Source organism: Trachymyrmex septentrionalis, unplaced genomic scaffold (assembly GCF_001594115.1).
Source record: "Trachymyrmex septentrionalis isolate Tsep2-gDNA-1 unplaced genomic scaffold, Tsep1.0 scaffold37, whole genome shotgun sequence".
In the NCBI taxonomy this organism is placed as follows: Eukaryota; Metazoa; Arthropoda; class Insecta; order Hymenoptera; family Formicidae; genus Trachymyrmex; species Trachymyrmex septentrionalis.
Window position 1 is genome coordinate 4,538,085 of NW_017305536.1, and position 13,791 is coordinate 4,551,875.

The 13,791-nt window shown below is 27.9% G+C and overlaps 2 protein-coding genes across 3 annotated transcripts; both read left to right on the plus strand.

The window, feature by feature from the left end:
• Positions 1-3,920: 3,920 nt before the first annotated feature.
• LOC108750670 (protein UXT homolog) lies at positions 3,921-5,268 on the plus strand. Of its 2 annotated transcripts, XM_018490312.1 has the most exons (3): positions 3,921-4,025; positions 4,314-4,390; positions 4,804-5,268. In XM_018490312.1, the coding sequence occupies exon 3, from the start codon at positions 4,819-4,821 to the stop codon at positions 5,257-5,259; it is 441 nt and encodes a 146-aa protein (XP_018345814.1). In that variant the 5' UTR covers positions 3,921-4,025; positions 4,314-4,390; positions 4,804-4,818; the 3' UTR covers positions 5,260-5,268. The 2 variants fall into 2 exon arrangements, with proteins under 2 accessions (XP_018345814.1, XP_018345813.1); XM_018490311.1 differs by lacking the exon at positions 4,314-4,390.
• A 4,018-nt stretch (positions 5,269-9,286) lies between these two features.
• Positions 9,287-13,662, plus strand: LOC108750668 (elongation of very long chain fatty acids protein AAEL008004-like). Its single transcript, XM_018490309.1, has 7 exons — positions 9,287-9,366; positions 11,189-11,237; positions 11,578-11,768; positions 11,914-11,994; positions 12,179-12,341; positions 12,498-12,637; positions 13,471-13,662. The coding sequence occupies exons 1-7, from the start codon at positions 9,292-9,294 to the stop codon at positions 13,633-13,635; spliced, it is 864 nt and encodes a 287-aa protein (XP_018345811.1). The 5' UTR covers positions 9,287-9,291; the 3' UTR covers positions 13,636-13,662.
• The last annotated feature ends 129 nt before the right edge of the window (positions 13,663-13,791 follow it).

Consider the following 13,791-nt stretch of genomic DNA (forward strand, 5'->3'; position numbering starts at 1 on the left):
GATGCTGTCAGATCAGTCTTGACAAGCCATCTTAGTATGCAATGCTCGTAAAAGGGTGCGATACACCTACGCTTTCGATGCTTGCGCGAACTGCGCACCAGAGATAAGAAATTAAATGGAATTCTTATAAACGGGCAGTAAGTGCTAGTTATGTCCTTAATGTCGCCGTCAACGCCACAAGAGGAAGAAAACGTTCGTATTTTCTTGAATACCGGTTATGAGGTCCATAAAGCCAGCACGTGGCCCTGAATGCCATGGCCGTGAGAGAATGCGTGCAATGCCCTTTCCGACGCGATATCAATTCATCAGTAACAGTGTCTTCTTATCTGGCGATGGATTCGATTAATTAATCGCGAAATCCGCCGATTATTGTTCGCGCGCTCAAACTACTATGCAAATTTACTTTAGTGATAAAGCAAATAGACATGAACAGCTTAGACGTCATTATAATATTTCATTGTAAACATTTTGTCACATGGTAGCTTCTGCAATTAGTAGCGTCGTTCGCCGATCTCCCGCTAGAGATACAAAAGTATGTAATAAAACCGAGTGAAATGATTGGTGTTTAAACGAAATCGTTTTGTCGCATAGCAAATATCTGGAGAACTAGTATTAAAAATCTTAATAGTCAATCTGTTAAATTAAGTGGTAACATATCTTTTATAAGAAGATTATTTTCTTTACAAATACTCTAAAATCAAAATAAAACTGATTTAAAAATTTAACAGAGCTCTTATTATGAAAGATGAAAACTGCAAATAATAGCATAAAAATATGTAAGCAATATACATAGGGTCATGTAAGAGCCCGTAACAAATCCTATCATGACAGTCAGGAATGGCAACTCGTAATATTGCCGGTGATTGTTGAAGAAATCTCGCCACAAGAATGTACCGCGACATTGAATGCCAGTCACCGACACTAAGCAATCGTTATGCCGCGGAACGAAAAGAAACGATAAATAATATTGAGGCAAAATACAACATTGAGACGGCCCCATCGGCCGTTACGCATAAATGTGGATGAAAGTTTTTGCATGGATCTTAAACAGAAGAACACAGACCTTTATATCGAGTAATTCCAAAACGAATATTCGAAATACTTTGCTAAGTCACGGCAGAACAGCGTGAGCGAGACGTATCATGAGATTGTCTATGTTTTTTTCTCCATGTTAGAATGAAACAAGGAATGAAACGGTCAGATGAATATGTTCACAAAAAAAAGTTTGACAAAAATAAAATCGTGCTGCCATGGAAAATGGTTACTTTTTCTGCAATCGTATTTCACTGGTGAAATGATACAATACTTTATTTTTCAGGACAGAAAACATTCTCCTTACGCCGAAAATACTCCCTCATGTATCGATCCTTTTATTAATTACAAAATTAGGTATGAGTTTCGATTTCGTCGTAGTAACCTTATCAAATTAGTTACAAAAATATTACTATATTAATCGGAAAGCTTCTTAAAAATATGTTGCTGTCCTCAACCCGATTACATATATATTATATTTTTTTCAGTCTATTTCAAAGCCAGTAGTTTTCATTATACTATGCATACTTTTCCCTACGTTGAATTATATTATCTGTTATTGCCGAAATCTCGTTATGCGATTTATTTAACGAAATAAATAATGTGTCATTCTATGATAATTTACGTATACGCATAATCATTACGTTATCATAGAATAAGGTCGCTTATTATGGGATAAGCTCCTGATATGAGATAGCGGGGTTTCTGCTAAACTAATAAGCGCGTATATTTAGTTCTATCAGGAACTTTTTACTCTTAGTGTGAAACCTGTTCAGTAGAAAATTTATTATTAGATCATGCGTGTGTGTGTGTGTGTGTGTGTGTAGTCGTTGCAAAAAAATATTTATAAAATTGAATGTAGTCAAATTTTATTATGATTAGACTTTTGATAAAAAATTTCATATACAACAAGTACAGCTATTATCGATTGCTACTTTTGGCGATAAAACTTAAATATATTTCTTTAAATACGAAGCGCTACTACGGTCTAAATGTTAAGACGTTGAACTATTATGTATATTCATTTAAATAAATTAATTTCAGAAATGATAATTGCGTGCCGATATGGTTGTCGGACTTTCAACGCAATCAATCTAAAATATTAATAATCCCCCCTGATTTCCCAAATTTAATCTAATTTAATTCATTTAAATGAATATACATAATAATTCAACATCTTAATATTCAGACCGTAATGGCACTTCGTATTTAAAATATTTAACATAAATGGTCTTGTTTCCAATCATATTGTTCAATATATTTCTCATAAATTTGACATAAAAGCAGAAATTTAAGTTACAAATTAAATAAATTACAAGCCTTTAAAAAAAGGTATCTCGTAATAGAATAATAACTTTACTTTATATATACCTATCAAATAAAATTTAATATATTTTATCGATTAAAAAAATTTTGTAAACAATAAAAATTTTATATTTGTATTGAACGATCCATTCATATCTTTGTTAAAATTTTGTGTTAAATGTTTAATATATTTGAGTTAATTTTACATATGATTGTTATTTGTATATTTTGAATGAAATTAATATGCAACATTTCTTAGTGTGAAAATAGTGTAAGTATATTTAATAGTGTAAATATAATTTACGAGTAAGTGAATAAATAACAATAAGAATAAATAACAAAATAATGTAATACATTCATAGTTCAAATATATTAAAAATCTGCTCCATTTACCACACCGTTTCTCTCATTTGCCATATTATTCTGCATTAGAATTTCAAAACTATCTTATTTCGTATCGAACTTAGTTTTTCTCGTGTTAATTATTAACATAATTTGACAATTTGTGGATCACCATTTCTTTCATTTCAACATGATTTTATTCATTGACAACGCCTGCCTGTAACTGTATTATATTTTACGATTATAATCTATATTTTACGATTTACATTATAATCGTTGGTTACATCTTTGTGGGATTCCTAGTTGTTCACTATCATCCTTTTAACTGGAGAATTTACCCTATAATGGGAGAAATGATTACCACCTCACAATGATTTCGACCGGACAACAATTTACTGTAATTATTTCTTTTTCTTTTGGTTTGGATTGCAACTAATGGATAACATTCTACTGTAATAAGTTTGTTTTGGCTGAAGAAAGCTAAAAATTTAGCTGAAACATATACAAATTAATTCTTTTTATTTGAGATAAAGTTTTTTCAAAGTAAACTGCCGTTTACAGTGCTAATTCCCAATTGCCTTTTTGTTAATTGCTAATTGTTTATCATTGTTTATAAATTCTATGATAAATTTAACACATTATAAATGTTAATTTTTTTTATTAGAAATTATAAATTTTTACTTCTTTAATTATTTAAACAAATTATGTTTTTATCAATTTTAATAAAATGCGATAGTTAGTTTCTGAGAAATAAAGGGTGTTTCTTTATATATATATAAAATATGCAGAATGTGCAACTCATAACATTGTGTGTGGTTGTTGTAAGAATCTGCTTATTATACATATACCTTCCAATCCAGGTAATATTACACATAAATTTTATCATTAAAAAATTACTATTTATATCAAAGCATTTAGTTAAAAACAAATATTAATATGTACAAATATATAAATATGTATTTAATTAAAAATACTAAATTAAGAATAAATTTTGTTTAATATTTGATGCATTTTTATACTATATGCATAGTGTAAAAAATTATTGATATACGAAATAAATAATTAAAAGTAGAAATATGTATACAATAAGAATTAATGGTTTTTAAAGAAATATTTTTTTATCTAAAAAATCGACAGACTAGAATCTGGTCGGAATCTTCCTTAGCAGCTGTTGCTTCACCATCACTGAACGTGTTGTTTATTGATAATTCCGCTAGATCAAAATATCGCATAATGCGACGCATGGTCAGATTATCACAATATAGTGTAAAAATGTTGTATTTACTAAAAAGATTTATAGTTTGATTTTCTTTGACTCTGGCACATTTTAACCTAAATCCGATAATGTGAGTAATATTGGTATCATCATACAAAACAAAATGTAAACAAAACGTGTGTATAATTGTTAGATGTGACATAACCTATTCTTCTAGCGAGATACGTTTGATGACGTTCTTTTGTTTAATATAATACATATTATTTTTTTATACTTTGTTTTCCTCATTCCTTACTCTACACCTCTACACGATTGTATACCATATGGATATTTGCGCGTTCCGAACATCATATTATTTAAATCTATCTATAAAATCTATCTGTTAAATCTATCTGTTCTCTCTCTTTATACGTACTAGGAGCAGTCAAATGAAATGTAGCAGATGAAAAATTCAGACATTGGAATCAACTAACTTGTTAATAATCATCATGGTTGGTAAGGCACTTTTTTTATTGTGAAACCAAACGGCGAATGCTCCATTCAGAAAATTCCTTAGGCTATTGGAATCAAACCCACTTGCAGTCTCCTGCATTGCTGTGTCTAACAGAAATTTTCTATCTTTCAAATTCTTATTCAGTATACTTATTCTGTAACGACAGTTCAGCATTGTTATATTATTTTTGCCCAGCTTTTTTACCAAGGATACTATCTATGTAACCACAACATAATGATCGACACTGTCGTTAAAAATTACAAAATCAGGGTACAAATCTCCAGAGATGTGCAAATTACATAGTACAGTTTCAGTGGGAAAATACTGAAGCATCTTGTCTGATTTTAATGTTTGAATTTTTCATTCGCTACGTTTTATATATATGTAAACTAATCTCATTTTTTGTATTTTATAGTGCAAGAGCTTAATTATGGATCCACAAATTCAACAGAAGATCTTACAATTTGAGACCTTCATAAATGACGTGCTGAAAGCCGATCTTGCAAAACTGGCTGAAAAACTTAACACTAAAAATGCTGACGTTGCCGAATTTTTACAATTGAAATCAGTGATAACGACGTTTCAAGATACCAACGTTGAAAAAACTGGTTTCAAGACTAAAGTCGATATTCGAAATAATTTCTTCATTCAAGCACACGTTCTAGATGCTTCTAAGATTTTATTGGATGTTGGTTTAGGACATTATATTGAATTCACTTTGGATGAAGCTTTAATCGTTATAAATATACGGATCACGTTACTTGAGCAACAAATAGCGAATTTACGAAAAGCTATTGCAAGAACTAACGCTCATATTAAGTTAATTCTTATTGCGATTAGAGATTTGCAAGGAATGAGTGTAAATATTTGAAATACTGTTGTAACAAAAAACAATTAATGTAAGAATATTTCTTAAAAATATAACTTTAATTTGTTTTTATAACAGAAATGCTCTGTATATTTATGAGATGAATATATAGTATGTAGTAGCTGTATGTAATTTATTTTTATATATTTCTAAATAAACTCATAAAACAATAAGTTCCATACATTATTTTCAAACATTCTTTGCTCTACTTTTCTAAAATTATAATTTTAAAGCACATTTATGTTAAAGATAACGGTAATTAAAATCATTAATAATAAAGTAATTTAATAAAGTAAGTCATTAATAATAAAGTTTCATGTAATTCGTCTAACTCATCTTTAATACATCCTTAACCAAGATAAGATGATACGTTTCAAAAGTGCCCCTTCTGTTCCCTATTAAATTTTAGATGCAGCCACTTATGCAAATATGTGTGAAAGTAGCCTTCCCAAGCAATTTTTCCCTATTCTCTCTTCGTATGTGCACCTTGTACTTTATGACTTAAACTGTCTCTGAGCTATACTTCTATAAGTTAAAGGCTTACATAATTTGTTTCAAGTGTTTACCAGTATACTTATACATATATTATTCACCCCCTTGGATATAAAGAATGTTCACACACAATCTAGTCACTTATTAACTCTTCGAGACCTTGAAAGCAAGAGATTTATAGATATCTTCTTAAAGATGGTGTTAAATAGTATTTGGGATAAACATTTCTAAACTGAATTGCTGATATATCCAATATTATATAAAAACTATTTCTTTAATGATAAATTATTTTTATATTTTTTACATTTATAATATTTATGTATAGCTTAATTGTAATTATCAATACAAATTTTTAATTCTTTTAACATAATAAAAAATTCATAATTTAATGATTGAAATGTATGTTATTTTTTTGTTTAGATACAAATGCAAAAAGTTGCGTTATCACAAGACTAAAGACGCATTATATTATTGTAATATGATGATAAATTATTTCATAATCTACAATATATTTTTGATAAGTAAGAAAGAAGTAGATAAGTAAGGAAAGTTATTAAAACATTTTTTATGTAGGCCCCATATAAACTTCTACCGGTAAATAAGGTTCTATCATCAGTAGATAATATCTTCAATAATAAGGTAAATACATAATGTTACCAGAGAAAAATGTTACATAAAAAATAATTGTCTTTCATTCATATACTATTTGTTGATAAATAATTTTATGCTAGTAAGTAAATAAAATATTGTTTTAGTAATCATATTAATAGTAAATGTTTCATCGATAAACTTTTAATAATGTTGCTCTTGAAATAGATAGATGGCATCGACGAAAAATCTTAAATAATATTTTCTTACAATTATTAAAATGTTTATACATTTTATTTAAATTATTTATGCACATATTATTTAGATGTCCCTGTTTTTCTTATTTAAATTAATAGCTAAAACCGAAAAAGTAGAGTATCATTAAAAAGAAAGTAATATAATGATTAAATATATTATCAAACATTATATAAAAAATTTGACTTTTTAGCATTTAATATTTCAAAAATAGATAAGTAAAAAATATTTATTTTATATTTTAATAGCTTAAAAAGTATTCAATTTTAATTATAAGTTTTCAATTATAAACTTCTTATAGGTATTCAATATATTCCCAGGTTTCAACTTCGTTCTAGTGCATTGCAAATATCTTTTTAGCTATACGTTTAGTAATTATTTTCTATATGTTTTGTTTTCTTAACAATGTAAATTATTATAAGATTTTACATATATATTTTCTAGATGTATAGTTCTATATAAAATTCATATAAAATTCCTTTTCTTATCACAAACTTTTCTTTGCAAAAATGCAAATAAAAAGCATATACCTGCTTTTCGATTTCCGTAGAGAGAGAGAGAGAGAGAGAGGAAAGGAAGAAATAACGAATTCCAGACACGGAAATCAATTTGTCCGGTTCAATTATGCGAAACGCAGTAGTTGAATGATCTGATTAAGGGAGGTCGAGCAATAAATTTCTAATACTAAGAAAAGGTCAATTCGTGACTATCTTCTCAACCCGAATCGTAATATCAAGACAAGTATGAAGTCGGCTAATCCACATTTAAATAACTAAGAAGCCATACGTCGATACTAGAATATAATTTGTCACCATGGCTGTATACTTGCATCCATCTCAACTCAATTTTTACACGTGAAATATTTTTTTTTATTATTATCGATCAATCTAATATAAAATATGTAGCCTCAGAATTTATTATCCCAATGTGGTTATTTAAATAATATAGGAGATGTTGTTAAAACATAAATTATTATATAATAAATAACATATTAAATACATAAAAAAAGGATAAAGTTGTGCTTATAATTTATAAACTTCTTTTTTATTTATATCTATATTATAAGATCTTATAATAATTTACAATATAAAAATGTTACTATGTAAAATAAAAATCTGAAGATAAATTGTAAAATTGTATATATATTTAATGTCATATAAGAAAAAAATACGTGATTTTTATTGATTTTATTATATCATTCTTTTTTATTTAATGTTTTATTTAATATTTTAGCTATATTTGACGATGAATTCTTCACGGGGCGTTTTGTTCATCAATTACAACCCTGCGTTCTAAGCCGACGTTAGGGGTTCTTGGCCTGCAGATGAACGCAATGCGCAGTAGGTTACCAACACGAGTGGTTGTTAACATCAATATTATTCACACAAGAGTTGGTTTCTTAAATGTCGATGGACATGTACAAATTAAAGTCACAATGTGAGAAGAGATTGCCAAATCTTTCTCCAAAGGTGTGTATTTTAATTGTTGCTAAAATGCTCAGTTTTTAATAAGTGTTTATCCCTTTTCATTAATCGTAATTAATAAAGTTCGTTTGATTTCCGGAAGAATGATTTTCAATTTCATTACACTTATTATATTCCATAAATTTAGATTTTAATACAAATCAAAGGCGTTTCTAATATATGTATTGTTCCGATTATTACATCACCACGACTCGGCTTAAAATTGCAAGGTCCGAATAAATACATAACATTACTTGTACATACGACCGACTCAGTTTCCATGAAGACTATAGGCATTTAAACGCATTTTCTATTTTCGGATTTCTGTTGACACTTGACAAGTACTTTTTTTTGCACAGTATGTCGCTCAGTTAAAATAAATATATAAAACAATTCCATAATTTTCATTCTCGACATTTAAATAACTGTTTTAAGAGCTTAAATATCTTTATTTTAAATTGTACACGTGTGATAAATAACGATAACTCGCGGAAAAAAATCTTGATTATTTAAGAAAGATCCTGGTAAAAAATTTTTCATGTATGAATATGTATAAATGTGTATAAACATACATAAACACACATAAATATTCACAAACATATAATTATATATAAAATATATCTATACATGTTCATACATCTTTTTTTCTTTTGTAAAATTATTTTTTAGTATAATAGAAATAATAATAGTAATGTGAAAATATTAAAAATAATTAAAAAGGTAATTTTCGCCTTATTTATTTTAGATTCATGCATAAACAATTTTTTACCGGGATATCTCGAAGAGATTGAGAACGAGCGAGCAATCTCGCAAGCATAGAAAAGATTTGATTGTTAAACTCCGAAGACATATAATCCAAGAGCTCAATAAAACCGATTTTGTTAAATTAATCGCGGATTAAATTGCTTATTTCACTTCACCTTATCTCAATCCTTTATTCGCAGCCTCAAATATGCCAAAGTATTATTATTGTACATATTATAATGCGATAATATGGAAGTGTATTTAAAATACTGTGTGTGTGTGTGTGTGTGTGTGTGTGTGTGTGTGTGTGTGTGTGTGTGTGTGTTTGATAATATAAAATATTCATATTTAACTCTCTACCTAGCACCGTGAAATTTTTAAGGCACAGTCGATATTTTAATTGTGAACTTTTTAAGAAAATGGACAGATGGCAGAGTTCGCTATCACATCCTAAAAAAACTCGATGATAATGATTTCGTATGTGTACTCGCCAATGCAGTTATTTGTTTCGTTGCAAGGACGAGTAAAAGTCGTGTCTACACCCTCAATGATCCAAAGTGCAATCCACGTAAGTATTTATTTTAAAACTTTTTTTATTCTTTTTCGTATTTTACATGTTTTTTATGATAATTTCAACGGTTATAGAAATTTTGTTTAAAAATTAATTTTTCTACGTTTGTTATTATTTTTTGTGCCAATGAATGTATATTTTTTTTATAAATATATTTTTGCACTTTACATATTTTTTATATTAATATTAAAAAATGTTGTGTTAATAGATTTTTGTAATATAGAAGAAACGTCTGCGTCTTACTACATTTTTTAACTCATAAAAATTTTTATTTTTATGTTCTCAAATAATTCAACTTTTTAAAGCTAACATTTATTTTTTTTTAAGTACATATCCTTCAGTATTATAGCTTAAAAGGATTTCTTTTCATTTACTCATATAAAAGTTATGAATTTTTAACCCATATATCACGTTTTTTCAAATCTCTTACAAACTCCGATCTCAAAATATAAAAAAATTAATAAATTACAATCCAACTTCTATTACTGTAAAAACTTGTTAAAAGTTTCACAAGTATACAAGAATTTTTTCAGATTTTTATATAATCCGAAACAATAAAAAAAATGGTAGTAACTCTTAACACCTCAAACTGCAAGCCATGATCGAAAATTTCATGATGCCAGTGAAGGGTTAATAGATATGTCTAGAAATGTTATCGATCGTACGAATAAAAATTGCATTGTTACTATATACTGTCGCAATTAAATAAAACAATATGTCTAAAACTGTTACTGTTCATACAAATCAAAATTGTATTGTTATTTGTTGCTATATGCTATATCACGATATTAAATAAAATGATAAAAAAAAATAGATTTATGTCAAGGTGTTAACAGCAATTAATTTTTAGGGGATTATATAAGCGATGTGTGTGTGCTGGCTTTTATAAATATAGAGGATCAGATTAAATCTCCACTAAAATTAACAAGCGCAGAGAATAATTTTTTATTGTCTAAACTAGTGTTTACTAATAAATTGTCATGTTTCTCTGTTTGAAATATCTCTCTATTTTATTCAAAATTAATTCTATCTACATAGATATTTCGGTACACTCAAAAAAGTGATATTGCAGTTATAGCGAAAATGATCTAAGTACGAAAAATAGCTAAAATAGATAAATTTCTAGCAAGTACTGCGATATTAGATATATACTGCATCTAATCATATAAATGACAGAGATAGAATTTTTGTGCTATAAATTCTATATGTAAGATACATAATTTTCTGTCGGTATAAAAAACAGCTATAATATATTCTTTTTTGTTGAAGCAGTAAAATATTTTTTTGCGTGTAGAAGGCTGACCCGACACTACGTTTAATCGATCAGCAATCAACTGCGTGACAAAAGTTCAATGATTATGAGAGTTTCACTTATCCCCTCCATCACATACACATGCGATATCACTCTGTAACTTCATCCATAATGTAACATATCTTTATTGTTACACGAAGAGAATTTTCTGTTACAATTTATCCTGAAAATATGGTAGTTGTGATACAATACAATATTTTAAAGATTTTTATGCATTTGAGTAAAATTAAGTGCATACATTTCAGTAAAATTAATCGAACTTATTTTATATTTTATTGTAGTTTTATTAATGAATGAGAGAGGTTTACATAAAATTCTTCAAAATACAATGATGTATCGACCCACGAGTATCATATAATATTTTCAGGGTAAATTCTAAGAAAAAATTCTCTCCGTGTATTATATTATTTCTATAGGTTTATTGGCTATTAAATTTTCCTTAGATTTGTTTAATATTAATGTGAACAGTAATCACTTTGTCTTCCTTTTATTGATTTTATTTTCTAGGATATGGGAATTATAGATATTTATCATTATCTTATCGATGAAATTTCGGGTAAGTAGACAGATAAAGTATTATTGTATATTAGTTAAATTTTATATTTATGAAAAAGATTGCATATATAATATTATATAAACTATAAAAAATATGTATAAAAATCCAGAAATAATAATAGCATAATATTATAATTAATAGTATAATAATATAATCATAAGCAAAAATTATTTAATTATGTATGTCGAGAAGATGTTTTCATTAAATAATATAATCTTTAGTTCTTTTCTTTGTATGATAATTTTTCGTTTTTAACCTTTTTACGAATTGCGACGTCAATCTTTTTCACGAACTTAAATATATTATTATGATGAGTGTTTTTTTTTTCTTCGCTTTTCAGATCCCAGAGTTTCTGATTGGCCTTTGATGTCAAATCCATTTGGTGTAATATTGATTTCACTCGCTTATTTATCTTTTGTGCTTTATCTCGGACCACTTTATATGAAAAAAAGAAAACCTTATGCGCTTATCAAGACTATGATATGTTATAACATTTTTGTTGCAACTGCAAGCGCAATTATTTTCTATGGCGTAAGTATACGTAATAAATAAATAAATAACTTAATATATGTTGCGATAAAAGACTTTTTAGTTATAAATATTTTATATTTTCCCTATTTATATTTCTCTATTAATATTTTTAAATCTGAACTGTAATTTCTTATCTGTTTTCTAGTTACTTACATCTGGCTATACAACACATCTGTCTATGGGATGTGAACCTTTTATCATTTCAGATGATTCTATGTCGCTTAGTGTAAGTAACTACGATTAAAATTTATATTAAAATTAAATTTTATATTATCGCTCATTCTGATTATATTAAAAAATTTAGATAAAAGTTTCGATAATTTAATATAAGTAAAGTTAAAAATGAATCAATAGAAGAGTCTTTTTAATATAGAAACATTCTAGATAATGAATTTTATTATTATTTACAGATGGCTCGATGGGTATGGTGGGTCTTAATTCTAAAAATCACTGAGCTTGCAGATACTGTGATTTTTATTTTTAGAAAAAAATATAATCAAATTTCATTTCTTCACGTATATCATCACACAGTGACTCTCTTTTTGGCATGGATTACCTGTAAATATGCACCTGGTATGCAATAATTGTAACGATTTTAGAAGAAAATTTAGTAAGTTATAAATATCATGTTTCGCGACCAAAAAAGATATCGAGTATTACATGTATATATTGATTTAATTCTAACCAATTCTAATTATAAAATGATTCACTTTTATATTATATCTACAGGTGGCATGTGGACCTTTATAATGATGCCCAATTGCGTAGTACATGTAATTATGTATATATATTATCTTTGTGCTTGTTTGGGACCAAAAATGCAGAAAATAGTAGCTCCTTGGAAAAAATATGTAACACGTTTGCAACTGGTATGTAATTATTTTACATCAATTTACATTCATTATACGATATTGTATTGTACGATGTTCCAACTTATTTTTAGCCATCGCTGTTTCAAGATAATAAGATTTCCACATTCGATTTGATAAGTTTCGAAAAGCATTACTTTCCAATACCAGATTCATACGGGCATATGGAATAGCGCGTTTCGCGTGATATGTTCATATATACGCGGACTTCATTGTGGTTACAGCGCTCCTGTAACTCGATAACTGGCTTTTCACGAGGGATTGAAAAGTTCCGTAAGCGCTGCTTGCAGAATCACATGTGTTCTCGTCGAATCTCAATTCGGTTTGCATTTGAGCGTAACAGCGAGGGGCAGGGAGACGGGTGGACGAAGGCTCGCAGTACCGTTTTTAATTAAATAATCCGTTACCAGAGAATTTTTATTTCCAGCGATATCGACGGAACGATTTATCGGGTTACGTGGTTGTTTAATTTCGCGCGGAGCGCTTTTGCGCTCTAGAATTCCGGTCAGGTTGGACGAGGAAGGGCAAAATGGCGTGTGCTTTTTTGCATGCGGTATATCGAATTCGTCAAGCGACTATATGCACTATATGTGAATATTATGTGTCCTTACTACTTTTACACGGCGTGAAAATATTTATTTACTTTCTTCGGAATAATTTTTTAATGGAACGTTTAAATATTTTTAGACAACTTCAATCTAGGAAATTTTTGAGTAAATATTTCACATTCGTAAACTTTTTATTAGCTGTTAAAAGATATGCGCGAAGTGGTTATTGTAAAAATGTGTCTTCATTTATTACGCTGAAACTCAACACAATTTTCTTCGTTTCAGATTCAATTTACTATTATGGTGATCCATACGTTCCAAGCACTTCTACCGTCTTGTGAACCAACGCGGAAACCATTAGCATACATTTACATGTCTCAAGTTGTTATCGTATTCTACATGTTCTTAGATTATTATAGAAAATCATACTTGCGAAAGAAAATTGAGTAATATTAAAAGTAATATTTTTATGCAATAATTAGCCCAGAAGATATTAAAGTAATGTATTTACATCATATTTGAATAATTGTGAATAAACAAATAAAGTTTCTCTCTTATTTTATATATATATATATATATATATATATATATATGTATATATATATA